Source organism: Zootoca vivipara, chromosome 4, assembly GCF_963506605.1.
Source record: "Zootoca vivipara chromosome 4, rZooViv1.1, whole genome shotgun sequence".
NCBI lineage: Eukaryota > Metazoa > Chordata > Lepidosauria > Squamata > Lacertidae > Zootoca > Zootoca vivipara.
In genome coordinates this window covers 10,555,320-10,569,754 of record NC_083279.1, presented here as the reverse complement: position 1 = coordinate 10,569,754, position 14,435 = coordinate 10,555,320, and the positions used below count along the sequence as shown (strand labels likewise).

Here is a 14,435-nt window from a genome sequence, read left to right as displayed (position 1 = left end):
ATAGTCTCTTAAGAAAAAAGTAAAAAAAAAACAAACCCAAAAATCAGGAGAGACTTAATAGATCACAATTATATATAGAATCGTAGAGTTGGAAGGGACCCTGAGCGTAATCTATTCCCACCCTCTGCAAAGCAGGATGCGTGCATCTAAACATCACTGAGTTTATGTAGAGCAGCCCAGGGTATCTTTCAATCTGTATCAACACTGCCACACAACAGCAGCCAATGTGGTACTCTGTGTGGCAAAACTGTTGTCTGTATAGGCTCACAGTGTATGCCACTCTGGGCAAGTACTGTATGTGAATTGCTGTACATTAAAACTAAAGACTATAAATCCTCCTTAAAACACCTTGTTTCCCAAAGACTGCCCCCCTCAACAGTCCATAACAGAAACACACACACACACATACACAGTTATGATAAATGTCTAGAAAATTAGTAAATTGTTGTTTAGTCATGTCTTACTCTTCATGACCTGATGGACCAGAGCATGCCAGGCACTCCTGTCTTCCACCGCCTCCCGCAGTTTGGTCAAACTCATGTTCGTAGCTTCGAGAACACTGTCCAACCATCTCGTCCTCTGTCGTCCCCTTCTCTTGTGCCCTCAATCTTTCTCAACATCAGGGTCTTTTCCAGGAGTCTTCTCTTCTCATGAGGTGGCCAAAGTATTGGAGCCTCAGCTTCAGGATCTGTCCTTCCAGTGAGCACTCAGGGCTGATTTCCTTCAGAATGGATAGGTTTGATCTTCTTGCAGTCCATGGAACTCTCAAGAGTCTCCTCCAGCACCATAATTCAAAAGCATCAATTCTTCGGCGATAAGCCTTCTTTAGTAAATAGTGAGTTGTAAATCTCAGGACTAATAAAAAACCTTTCACAAGTGGCCAAAATTCGTTCTTATTTCTGTTGTTTGTTGATGCAAGATCATGCAACGATTGGAACCTCTCAATGAATACCATGCACTTTTCATCAGGACCACCCGTCCCCTATCAGCAGTTTGGGGGATAATACTGCTGACCTACCTTACAGGGTTGTGGTAAGGGTTACAGTGCGGTAATGCAGGTGAAGGCTCTGAACTCTTTGGTTGCTATGCCAAATGTTAAATATTAGGGAAACGGCAATAACTCCACAATGTAGCACATGTTTAGCAGAAGGTCCCAAGTTCAGTCCCTGGCATCTCCAGCTTCTGCTGGAAGACTCCCGCTCAAGATCCTCGAATGGAGAGCTGCTGCCAGTGACCATACTGACCCGATGGACCAATAGCCTTAAGGCACCTTCCCGTGAGCCTAAGTAGTCGGTGCCATGAATTATCTAAAGTGGAAGGTAGAAGACCTAACCACACACACAGTTGTGCTATTTGTATCATATGCTGTCATCAAGCCAGTGTCCTGAAATCTGAGCATGTCAGCTGTTCAGTCCCACTTGGCAATTCCACCTGTAGCAACAATGAGCTGAACAGCTTCTTGCCAACCGCTACACCTTGTGACACTTTGCTCATTCCATTCACACCACTTCTGTGCAGGTGATATTTGTTCATTTATTGCACTACGCCAGAAAGAAGCCGAAAGTTGATGGCTCCAAAATGTAGGGTGGGAAGGTTGGACATGGGGATGGATGGGTATATCAGGAAGTCAAAATAATGCTTTCCTCAAACCATTAACTTTTTGGGATACAGTATCCTATCAGTTCAACAGAGAGCTGCTTTAGTACCTTTAATAAAAATCATATTTTACGATCAAGAAAATGTTTGAGGAGCAATTTGTTGCTTTAAAAATCTGGACGTTTTCTCCTGGTTAATGTTGAAAATGAAACTAATGGTGGAAATGAAACTAATTTATGGAGGGATTTCTGAGCTATACTGTACCAGGATTGTCATCACAAGACTTCTTAAAAACACTTACATTGGTGGCAGGAGAAATATTAGCAGGTGAACCTGCCTTATTCAGGCCACTGTGACCAGCAGCAGCTCTCCTTTGCCAGCACAGCATCCTCCATGGGAAAAGACTGTGCTAAGGATAGAACCTGGGACCTTTGGCATGTAAAACTGCCAATATACAAATATATTTTGTACTTGGAAGACTCTGTTCAGCTGGGGAAAGTTCAGAAAGGGGCAAGCAATGGGGTCAGTGGGCTGGAGCAGCTTCTCTGTAAGGAAAGCTTATAGCATTTGGGGCTTTTCAGTTTAGGGGAAAAGCATGTGAGTGGAAACATCATAGAGGCGCATGGAATTATTCATGGGGTGGAGAACGTGGGTGGAGTTTCTCTTTCATTGGACTTGAACTGGGGTCAGTCGCTGAAGATGAATGTTGGAGGATTTGGGACAGACAAAAGGCAGTACTTCATACAGCGCATAGCCGGAAACTATGGGATACGTTCTAACAAGAGGCAGTAATGGACACCAACTTTAAAAGGGAATTGGACAGATTCATAGAAGATAAGGCTATCAATGGCTACTATTCATTATGACTACAACCTGCCTCCAGTATTGGCTCTGAACATCAGTTGCTTGGTATAAGGAATGAGAGTACTGTTGTGTCACGTCCCGTTTACAGGCTTCCCATAGGCGCCTGCTTGGCCACTGTGAGAACAGGATGCTCTGTTAGTGAGTTATGGCTCCTCCTGAAAATGTTCTCTATTCCCACTCCTTTTGTGCTAATTATGAAAGTGAGAAGGAAATTTGTTTGCTGGGCTTGAGAACTACAGTAAATGCATAAATACATATTTATTACTTTTTAATGCAATGTATTTTGCCCTGCTATTCTGCCAGAAATGTTCCCAGAGTAGCTTACTGATCAATAATAAAAGGAGGACAGTCTGTACCTTAATCTAAGAGGCATGGCACAAATGAAAGAATAAATTAAGGGGGAAAGGGGACCCAAGCAGACTCAGGAACCTACTCTTAAAGTCTCGGAGTTCTTATAAGAACTTTTGGGGATGGAAACAGTTGGACAAGAGGTGGAATCTAAAGTGCATTGGAAGAGCCAGAGCAATGGACCTCCTGCTCTTCCTCTGCTTTGCAACCTAACAAAATAAAAAACAAAAAACAGTGCCAGTTTCCTTATCATGAGATCGACATTTGCAAACACAAATTGAAGTTGGCTATGCGGTATGATAATGGGGAGATGTCACTTCTATTTTCTATTAATTCAATCAAAAATAATAGCCAGATGAATAAGTCAGCATATGCTTCCAAACCAGAATTTGCTACCATTTCAAACTATACCTTTTCTTAAGTTGATTTAAGTTATACCATCTTGTTCCTCTGGTCGATTTAAATTAGTAGAGCAGCTGCCTTGTTCATTGTATTCAGCTGATTGAGGCGGCCACTGCGCCAGTCGCGGCCAGCCAGCATATTTCAGTTGTGTGTTTTTTTTAATCATGGAAACCCACACACTGTAGCAGCAGGAGGAACAGACACCTTCTTTATAGATCAGGAGCTCTAGTGGTGGATCTTTGCAAGATTTGCAGTAGATCAATAAAGTTTTCTGAAGGTTTAACAATAGCACCAGAAGTGCACTTTATTTCTTTCCTTAAGTACGCTGCTGAAATGAATAAAGTGTAGGGGAAACCAGGAGTTAACTAGGGTGTGAAGTCGCTGTTTTGCACCTAATTCTGACTGGTGGGACTTGGGGTTTTAGTAAAATAGAAGCAGAGCCTGAGTGATCTGACCGACTTGTTTTGATGCCTGCCTGTGCTTGCTGGCTGTGAGGCCATGGAGGAGACACGGGGGTTGTCTCCTGCAGCTGCTGCAGCCAAACCCAGTGCTAAGCCAGATGAAACCCCTTGCTATAACTTTGGGTTTCCCCCTTCCTTTTAGCTGCGGTTCCAATGCAGACCCCTTCCTGAGTAGGATTTAAACCCTCTCAAATTCGGCCTGTTAAGGATCTGGCCTGTGTAGCCAAAAGGGTTTTGCATGCCTGTACTGTGGTATAGCATTCAGGTACTTCTCCCAGAGGCAAAAATTCTCTAGCACTGAAAAGTACTTTGTGACACTGATTGATTGAAGTTTCATAATCTCTTGCAAACGAACCCTTAAGGTAATGCACTTTGATCCTTGGGCAGGTAACCTCAGGTAGAGGTGAACTGTTGATTGTGAAAGAGGTGCCTAGATTGTCATTCCCAAATATGGTGTGCAGTCTCAAAATAGATCTCACTGGGCCAGATATAGCTTTGGAAAGAACATCTCTGTCCTGGAATGACCCCAAATGCACCCCCCTTTTTATTTCGGCCCTTTGATTTAAATGAGATAAGCAGGTCATCATCTTTGTTGCATTCAGTTGTGAGAATTAGCTTGTGTTGCAGTATACAGAAGAGTACAGCGTCACCTCACCCTTGCTCTACCATGGCCAAACACCAAAGGTATTTGTTCTAAATAATGGTATGGGTCATAACATGACAGCAGTGGCAGGAAGCAATCCCATGGCAAGATCTGCTGGGGTGAGCAGCTCAGGATGCAGGGGATCTCTGGCTTAGCTGGTTGATGTCCCATGCAGTCAGAGTCCCCAACTCCAGCTCAGCCAGTGTAATGTGGTCATCCTGGCTCAGTCAGGGCTGAGCCGAGGCTGCTACAGATCCCACAAAATGGGAGTTCCAGGGGCATGGCGGCGGGACTTAGGCCAGATCCTATGCCTGTTCTGCTTGGTCACAGGACCGGACAACTCAGCAGAGAACATCATTTTTAAGGCCTGTTTTCCCTCTTCCAGCAGCAGCCCCACTGCTGACTGGGGTTTGGATCTGGCTTCCTATAATTAAGATTGCTCCCCTATGGTAGTTGCAGCAGAGGAAAGGAAGAGTTTGGGGGGGGTGTTGTCCCCTCTCCTGCACTGCTCCATTTCCAGCTAGTCATTAGAACAACTTTTAACTATGAACTTGAACCCGAGTTCATTTATTCCTTCCCCCAATCCATTTCCCTTTTGCGTCATGTCTGTTTAGATTGTAAGGCTGCTGACAGGGACTGTCAGTTTTTAGTGATTTGTGAGCCTTTTTCTTGGTCTTAAAAACAGAATTAAAAACAACAACAAATCTTTGAATAAGTAAATGATAGAAGCAGCTACAGCAAGGAGGAAGCTATGGCAGGGAACATCTGTGGATTAGTGTAAGGCCTCAGATTCTTGTACTCTCACTCTATTATTATTATTATTATTATTATTATTATTATTATTATTATTATAGTGTTGTGATTGAAAAATATGTTTCTGAAAAGCACCCCATAAATAAATGAAACTCTGTAGAGCTATCTGCAGGAAGCTGGATAAAATAGCTTGAAAATATTACTTGCTTATTTTATGAATCGTCCATCCTGTGGTTTAAGCTTGGTCTCTCACTAGTCTTTTATATTCTCATATCTGGCTCCAGGAACTATTTATTGATAAAGGAGCTGGTTCTTTATGTGGCTGAAATAAGCGTCCTAATGGCTAATGTATTTTAGCTTTTTGTATTAGTTTTTAGTAATTTTAATTTTAGACTGTAGGGCAGAGGTAATATTTCACTGTAGTTAATAGTTCATGTATATCATACAGAATATATCCATTTGTCCTGAGAACATGAAATACACCCATCATTCTGATGAAGACTGCCACCTTTTATCAGAAATATGTTCTGAAAGTTATGTAGAAAAATGTAGCAGCTGCATATTTTAGAACTGTAGGCTCCATGCTAGTGTAGTGTCTCATGGTCCTCAGGTGATGATATAGGATTCAAACCTTATACAGTCGTACCTTGGTTTTTGAGCTTCCTGCAGCCAATCAGAAGCCACGCTTTGGTTTTCGAATGTTTTGGAAGTCAAATGGACATCTGGAATAGGTTCCGTTCGACTTCCAAGGTACGACTGTACATTGAACTTTAAAAATCAACCAGGAACATCCTAAAGTGTCCCCAATTAGATCTTCATAATGGTTGCATTTCCCATAGCAGTTTTCTTCAACATTGGGTCCCCAGGTGCTGCTGAATCAGGGAGAAGTAATTTGGAAGTTGTCACTTTTTCTTAATCATAATTGTGTCATTCTGACTGACAAACTGGTTTAATATTAACTATGATCATATTTACCTTCAAACCATAGTTAACCGACGCTGGCTTGTTCAAACAAACCATAGTTAATGCTTCCTATAATTGTGGGTCCAAACTACATGGCAAGCTGTTGCTAATCAAAAGCGGAAGTAGAAGCTTTTGAATATCTGGCCATGCGGGGAGAAGTAGTGCACAAGCCCGAAGCTTGCTGCAACTTGTTCAAGTCATGCTAAATAATAGTGTGCACATGCATATAAATTTTACATCTTCTACTTTAACTGGAAAACCGTGTACAGGCTTGCACGCAACCGTGCACACATCTGGTGCCAGGACGTGGGGAGCACCCTGGAGAATCCTCCCCAGAGAGAAGATGTCCTCTTTGGTCTCCTGGGAGGGTCTCCTCGTGAGCTGGAGGGACAGTGGGGCTTTGCTGAGATGCTCATCTGATGTGCGGAGAAGCAGCTGCTGCTCTACCCCACATGTCAGCTGTTAGGCGGGGAGACTGGGCAACCTCAACAAAGTCCCGCTCCGCCTCTGGCTTGCAAGGAGACCCTCCCCAGAGCCCAAAGAGGACATCCTTTTCAGGCTCCGGGAAGTGTCTCCTTGCAAGCTGCTAGGACTCTTCAGGGTGTTCCCCACTTAACGTGCATTTCACTGATACTAACCTCTGTGTAAGTGGGAGCCTGTGCTAGAATTTGGGAGTTGAGGCCTCAAGCATCTACCAAGAGAAATTTACTTTCAAGCAGCTCACTTGGTGGGTCGGAGCTGCGGCAAGAGTCTTCTGGCAGCGGCAGCAGCATCTTTGCTACTTTTCAAGAAGGGCAGCTGCATGGTTGTGGCTGCATCGGTGCACTGGCAGAGCCAATGCAGCGATCCTGCTGAGGTGCCCATTCAGCGGTTGCTGAATGGCAGCAACACTGTTGCCTGAAGGCTATTGCTGCAGCTCCACCCCACCAGGCAAGCAGCTCCTGCTTCAAGCAGTTTAGTTTTAATAATAAATCAGCCTTGTAAATAAGTCCACAAAAATTACTAGCCCATTTCATTAGCCTTACAGTGCTTAAATTAATAATTTGCGACCCTGAAAGAAAAAAGCCACCAATTCTTCCTTGCCCAATTATCTGGAGGAGTTTTCCCTTTTATTCAGCCTGAGAGCGTATGTTTGCAAGCTTGAAGTACATTCCCTAATTGGAGACTACTTTTCAGTATTTGTGGATTTCTTGTTTCTTACTACTACTAAGCAGGTTAGGGTGGAATCTACACACACATTGAAAAAAAATTCTGAAAATGAGGGGTTTTTTTAAGCTTAAAAAAAAATACAGTGGAACCTCGGTTTTTGAGCGTCTCAGAAGCCGAATGTTTCAGAACCCGAACGCTGAAAACCTGGAAGTGAATGCTTCCGTTTTTGAATGCACCTCGGAAGTCGAACGGCTTCCAAGGCGCGTTTCTCAATTTTCTCCATGCACTTTGATGATTGCCCATTGCGCCTCGGTTGTCGAACGTTTCGGAAGTCGAACGGTCTTCCGGAACGGATTACGTTCGACAACCGAGGTTCCACTGTACATTGAGTTTTCCATAAGGCTCACCATCACCATCTAGTGTCAAATTGTATATTGCACTTAAAACACTCTTACAATGTTTTATTTGCAGCTGTATAGCTACGTCCTAGGTGACATTTTGGGCAAATATGCATGGATACATATCCCTTCCCAGGTTAGTCTCTGCTTCTAAAGGCAACAGCATAGGGGGAAATGCCTGTGGAATAAATAATGATGTGGCACAGGAGGACCCCAGGGGAGCGTGGTGCTGGGCTGGCCCCATTCAGAGAGATGGCAGCCTGAGTGTTCCCAGCTTTCAGCAACATCTGTCAAGACCGAGGGCAAAGGCACAGGGCACAGCTGAGGGCACAATGATGAGTTTCCTAATACAGTGGTACATCAGAAGTCAAACGGAATCCATTCTGGAAGTCCGTTCAACTTCCAAAACGTTCGGAAACCAAGGCGTGGCTTCCGATTGGCTTCAGGAAGCTCCTGCAGCCAATCGGAAGTTGCGTCAGATATTTGGGTTCCAAAGAACGTTCACAAACCGGAGCGCTCATTTCCGGGTTTGCGGCATTTGGGATTGAAGGTGTGACTGTATTGCATGTCCAGGAAATTATTGGGAACACACACCATTGTAACAAATGAGCACCGTTATTCTTAAAGGCTCGCATACTATGCAAGTTTAATCCATCAGAACAGGAAATTCACCATCTGTGTGCTTTCATACTGAGGCAACATAAAACCAAAAGGGGGTGGGGAATAGTTGCTTCATCAGAATTGAATAGCACACTCAACAATGTTGCTGTTTTTTCTTTTCTTCTAACAGATAATCCTGAAATAGTCAACAGGAATGGGATGGAATGTCAAGAGGCCTCGATGAGGACAGCAAAGCATTGTTACTGTACATACTACCCTGTCTCTTCAATAGAATTGCCACAAACTGCATGCTGAGTAAAGAGTTTGTTCGTCTGGACAAATCACAAAAACACTAAAGAGCTAGTGCTGCTATATCATAAAATGAATATTAAATATGGTATGCTTAGTATATTCCAAACTAATCTAGTTAACTATCTGATGCCAGCTGTGATGGTTCAAGACTTAAAAAAAAAGGGTAACATTTTACTTTTAAAGGTTTTATACAGCACCGTTTACTTCTTAGAAATATCGTCTTACCGCCATGATTATAGCTAATGTAAGTAGTTCCTATTCATATATTATTGTAGGGTTCACAACTTTATGAATCTTTCAATGTTAGCAATAAATGATTTACATTGGCCACTAAGCCCAAGGTCCAGAGAACCACCTAACGAGCTCCATGTGGGCGAGGGCCCTGGCCACTTCGCGGGGCAAACTGCTTCGGAAATTGTGGAGGGTTCCCAAAGCTGTAGGTGAGCGACAAGGGGGGTTCTCCTGCTCAAAGGAAGTGGGGGGAAATCACGTGCAAGCCCTTGGGTGCCCACACACCCCAGTCACCCTTTGGATCTTGGCCAATCTTCACCAACTGCAGACTTAACTTTTAACCCTTTGACCACTTTGTACTCTCTTAAAAAGCTCACTTCTCTACTAGGCAGTTGATGCCAAGGCAAAGGAGGTGATGTGAAAGCAGAGCCCTGTATTCCTGAACATCACCCGTTAAAAGCTCCAAGGCAAAGCACAAATTGCGGAGATGCACACGAGCTGATTTTGGGCAGGTGCGGAGAAGCTGTACTGGAATCGTGGCATTCTGGAACTAAATTAAACCTTTGCACAGTATGGTTTCCATACCCCAAACAAAGTCTTGACTATGTTATTTTACAAAGAGAGGATATTTTTTAAAACAAAGCCTTTGCAAAAGTGCCTAAATTTTGCCACATCAGACTTGAAACTATGTAACACTGATGTCCATAATTGAATTTACACCAAGTGATTAAGCTTTCAGATTTACAATCAGGTTACCAAAAATCAAGAACTTGTTATGAAATAACTTCTTCCCAATTAAAGAAATGGGTCTAAAGGTGAAAAGATAGCAAGATATTCTAATTTAACTCAAAACAGAATAATTGAAACTGAGTCATTGAAAAAAACTAATAAGTGACTTTAATCTAGATGACTAGGAAAATACTGAACAAAATGTATGTAGAGAGAGCTTCAGTTTAATCCATTGTTAATGTTGCCGTATTTTTAAAATCAGGTTTAAGAAGTTGTAACCGGATTACAGCACAGAGAAAGAAACTAGTTCTTTTAACCTTTTTTTCTTTAAAAGCTTATTTTATGTCACAGAACTATGAAGATATCTTTAATACAGCTATATACATATTATATATACACATACATATATATGGACAAAACAGATTTTAATGTTTACTTTTTTAAAAACTGTGTTGATTTACAAGGTAATTATATACATTTTCTTAATGTAGGAGGTTTGTTTTTAAGATTTGTTTCCTACACTGTTGTACCAAATATGTCACATTTCACATTTTATATGTTGCACATATATCAGACAAGTACATAGATTTTAAATTATTGTTTATAAAACAAAAAAGCAGCTGTTCTATGGAAATATGTATAATTGTTTGAAACATCTGGTTTTTTTCCATGTGAACATTATAAATGATTGCAGTATTTTAACTTAGACTTTTCAGATTGATTCTAAGCTACTTAGCTCTAGCGGCACTGCCAACTCAGAAAGACCAGAAGCACTAATTGATTTTTTTGTTAATGAAATTATTTTTCAGTGTTAATCTTGTTTTTCAAATGTCTAATATCTGTTTATATTCAAACAATAGCTTCAATCACCTAAAAGAAAGGGGGGGGACAAAGAACCCAAAATCTGGTGGTAAACATAGTGTTTGTAATCTTGGATTAGTTTTAATTTGTGAGGAATATGTATTTCTTTTATCTTTACTTGTAAATTTTCTCAGATGTTTAACCTAGGTTGATAATATGGCCGTTTACCTACATCTGTAGTTTGGGTTCTTTTAAAAAAAATGCATTTAAACATTTGATAGTTTATTGGACAATACTAAATGGCAATTTATGTATGTTGTTTAAATATTTAAACTGTAGAAAGAATGTTTTATTGAACATTATGTTTAAGCAATTATTTTCTTAGAATCACTGCAATGTTATTTTCTATCCATTAATGATCATTATCTTTATTTCCTCCTGAACAAAGAGAAAAAGAGAGATCCTATTTTTTAAAAAGAGAGTTCCACTGTATTGACATATAAGTTTGTTCTGTTTCTACATTTCTAAAAATATTTATGTCAAACCACAATCCATCGGCTCCAAAATAGCTGTGTTGTCTCAATGGAGCTATGCTGGACTAAGTGGTTTGAGAATCACAGTTTTAAGAGCATGAGTCACAGAGGTTGCAAAGGCAGAGAAACCAGCGGCAGCTAGAATGAGGTCCACACTGCCCTCCAGGAGCCCTGACTAAGCTTTCAACCTGCATTGTTTTCCCGAGTATGTTGCATCACCCCATTTTGCTTCGTTCTACACTGCTTCAACAGCCTCTGGCTCTGAAGTGATTTATAAAAAAAAATTATATTAGTAACAACATATATTAATCCACTCGCCCCTGGCACGTTCTCACTTGCAACTTTTAAAAATCCTGCTCCTTGCATACTGTGCCAGCCAGGGCTGGCCCAACCATGAGGCAAGGCAAGGCAAGATCCAGCCTCCAAGGAATTCATCGCCAGCCTCTGCTGCTACATATGCTTTGGAGGCAGGATCTACCCCTCTCGAGCAGCTCCCCACCCCAATGCCACTGTAGAGGTAATCTCATCAAGTAGAAGGCTCTGCTAGTCTCCCACCCCTAGGGATGAAATGGCGGGGTCTGCCATTTCTGGGGTGTTTTGGGCTCTGAACCAACCCCGTGTGATTCCAAGCATGCCCTCTCCCCCCCCCACATGATAACCATCAGGTAAGTTTGAATTGACACCGCTCGCCCCCGCCTCCATTCCTAATATAAATACTCACTCCCTCACCCCTTACTTCTGATGTAGAATTGTAGAGTTGGAAGGGACCACAAGGGTCATCTAGTCCAACCCCCAGCAATTCAGGAATCTTTTGCCCAACGTGGGGCTTTAACCCACGACCGTGATTAAGAGTCTCATGCTCTCCCGAGCTATTCCTCTCCTTACTCCTGATGTACAACTTCATACACCCCCTTCTTCCCTGATGGGCAGGCAGGGCACCGTTTTGTGGTTGGCCTCAGCTGCCAAAATGTCTTGTGCTGGCCCTGATGTCAGCCCTGCGCTCCAGAACCGATTCCTCCTTTATTTATCTGGCTTTTCACATAGTGTTCATTCCAGCCTCAACCTGATGTTCTAACCCTAAAGCGATATACATTTTAATGCTTGCTTTCAGCCATTTGGCATCTAAACACATGACTTTGCCCCACTGTTTGTTGCTTGCCTCATTTTACTGTTTTCCATTTCTACCAGAATGTGTCCCATCAGCAGAACTAGGAACAAAACTTGTAATTTTCAGCTGCAAAGGAAGTCTAACCCTGTCCTTTTCAGCAAGGGCTACTTAGGAGAGCAGAAGTCATGCAAATGCATTCAGAGATACCTGTCTCTAGGACAGCAAAATCACTGGCCCAGTCTGTACATCACAATAAACCATAGTTTAAAGCAAATTATGGTGTATTTGCAAGCACATGCTGCTAAGGAGGTTTTCAGTGCTGCTTTTCTGCTGCTGCCACCCTGTGGACAAAATAGGCAGAATCTGCCTTGCCTTGCCATTCAAACCCAGGTTTGTGGTTCATTTCTCCCCCAACAAACCACTAGTGGTAAGCTAAAAACAGATCTTGGCTGGTTTGGAGAGCAATGACAACGAGCCCAGGTTCGGACAACACAACAAGGCTGACGCATTGTTTGATCCACAATGTGGTAGGAGTGGCAGAGGAGCACCCACTATCTCGCATTAAACCACAGCTTGTTTTAAGCTGAGATTTAATGTGACATAATACCCAAGCCTGGTTTCCTTCTGCCCATTCTCAACTGCACTTTGTTTAGTCTCAGTGCCTCCTGCTTTTAATCTGTACTCATAGTAAAGAAAGAACTAGGATTTAAAAGAAAAAGTATACAAGAACATAATTTTTTATTTATTTTAGAGTAGTTTTGTAGAGTACATTGAATCTGGAAAGATCGAAACCTATTTTTCTGTATAAATATTATTTGCCAAAACTTCATTTATATTTTGGGAAAGAATGTCTAACGATGGTAAATCGACCTTACATTGGTTTGTTGTTGTTGTTGTTTTTAATACTCATTTGAAGCAACCATGAAATGGGCCAATATAGTCAACAAGTACTGAAGTCGAGACATAATTTCAAGTGTCTTGGGATGTCTCTGTGTTTTCTGTAAGAGCACTTCACCAAAATACCTTAATTTGCCCATACAGAATGATCAATGGTGAGATTTACACTGCATCCTTTGCTAACAGTTAAATAAAGCCCTTCTCTTATTCCATGTACTGTAATTATTTAGGAGCCTGATTTAAATACTCATTTATGAGTTTGTTGAAATATTATTTAATTACCCAATGTGCAACCATGGAAATAAAAAGAAGCATTTTAAAATGATTCTGGTACCTCAGTGTTATTTCATTGTTGTGACATACTGAGAAAATGATTGCAACAAAGGAAAGTGGATCAATGAGCCTTGCGTTTAGAAAAGCTATAGGCAATAAATATATGAAGAAATGCTGGAATTTAGGGTGCTTTTATCAGACAGGAATTTATGCCAGGCACCCCTGGCATTCTCAATCCACATGCAATACCAATCCCTATTATCATAGGTTCTTGCGGCTACTCTTGAGTAATGACGCTCCACACCTGCTTGTCTTTTAAGGTGTTTTTACTGTGCATCCTATTTACAGTGCAAAGAGTCTGGAAAACATGTCTGCTTAGTCCAAGTCAGAACCTCGCAATGGCTTCTTTCTGTTTCGCGCCCAACATAACAGCTTGGGAACCCCAAAGCGCCTTCCTCTCACCCTACGGGGTGCCATGCGCCTTGATTCAGGCGTCGAGGGGGGCGTCCTTCTGACTGCTCTCCCGTCATTTCCTCCCCGGCTGCTTCCTTCTCTACTATGTGTTGAGGCTCTCTCATGCTGTCTGAGCCTCTTCCCTGCCTCTCTGCTTCCTGCTTCCTGTAATCTGATCCGCTACTGGACTTGCTGCTCTGAGAGGAACTCGACCTGATGAGGGGGGGCTGTTCCCTATAAGCCCTCCCCCTTACACCTATGCTGATGCTTTTTAGTCAGAACAGACACTGCTGGCACAATCATTCTTTCACAAATTCAGAACTTCCTTCCCTTTTCCGTTTGGCACAGACAATGAGCTATCTCAAAACATCCTACAGGCGATGATTTTCTCTGTACCGGGGAGCCTGAACTAAGGGAAGCCAGAGTTCCCCTTAGATTGACTTCATGCAAGTGCTGAGGCCTCTCGATGATCTGACAAAAAACAACTGCTGTTGTAGTCAGTTGGTAAAGGTGAGCTCTAGAACCCAGCAAATGTACCTACAGCATCTAGCTTGCTGTGCCTTGAGAACAGCCTAGCCGAGAACTAGGCTTATTGCAGGTAAGCAGCACCACACACTAAAACGTACCTGAACATGAAAACAGAACAAGGCAACAGTAGTAGAGAGCAAAAATTATAGACTCTTAAAAAGAAGTTGCTTGCATCCCAAAGGCCTTAAATGTGCTTAAATGTGGCCAAAGGGGAGAACAACCAAATGTTCTGTGGGAGTTCCATAAAAGATGGAGGGAAGTGCACCAGTAATATATACTCCATTAACAGAAGCGGCGCTATAGTGCTCATGTCCTGCTTGTGTGCTTCCGGTAGGAATCTGATTGGGCACTGACAGCTGCTTATAGTGGACCAGGTAGGCCCCTTATCTTCTA

The 14,435-nt window shown here is 42.3% G+C and overlaps 1 protein-coding gene across 11 annotated transcripts in view; it reads left to right on the top strand.

The window, feature by feature from the left end:
• Positions 1-13,113, top strand: part of MBNL2 (muscleblind like splicing regulator 2) — a 77,576-nt gene extending 64,463 nt beyond the window's left edge. For all 11 annotated transcript variants that reach the window (XM_035114348.2, XM_035114356.2, XM_035114355.2 and 8 more), the window contains one exon: positions 8,368-13,113. In XM_035114348.2, coding sequence (XP_034970239.1) covers positions 8,368-8,382 — 15 coding nt within the window. In that variant the 3' untranslated portion in view covers positions 8,383-13,113. The remainder of the gene's footprint in view (positions 1-8,367) is intronic.
• The last annotated feature ends 1,322 nt before the right edge of the window (positions 13,114-14,435 follow it).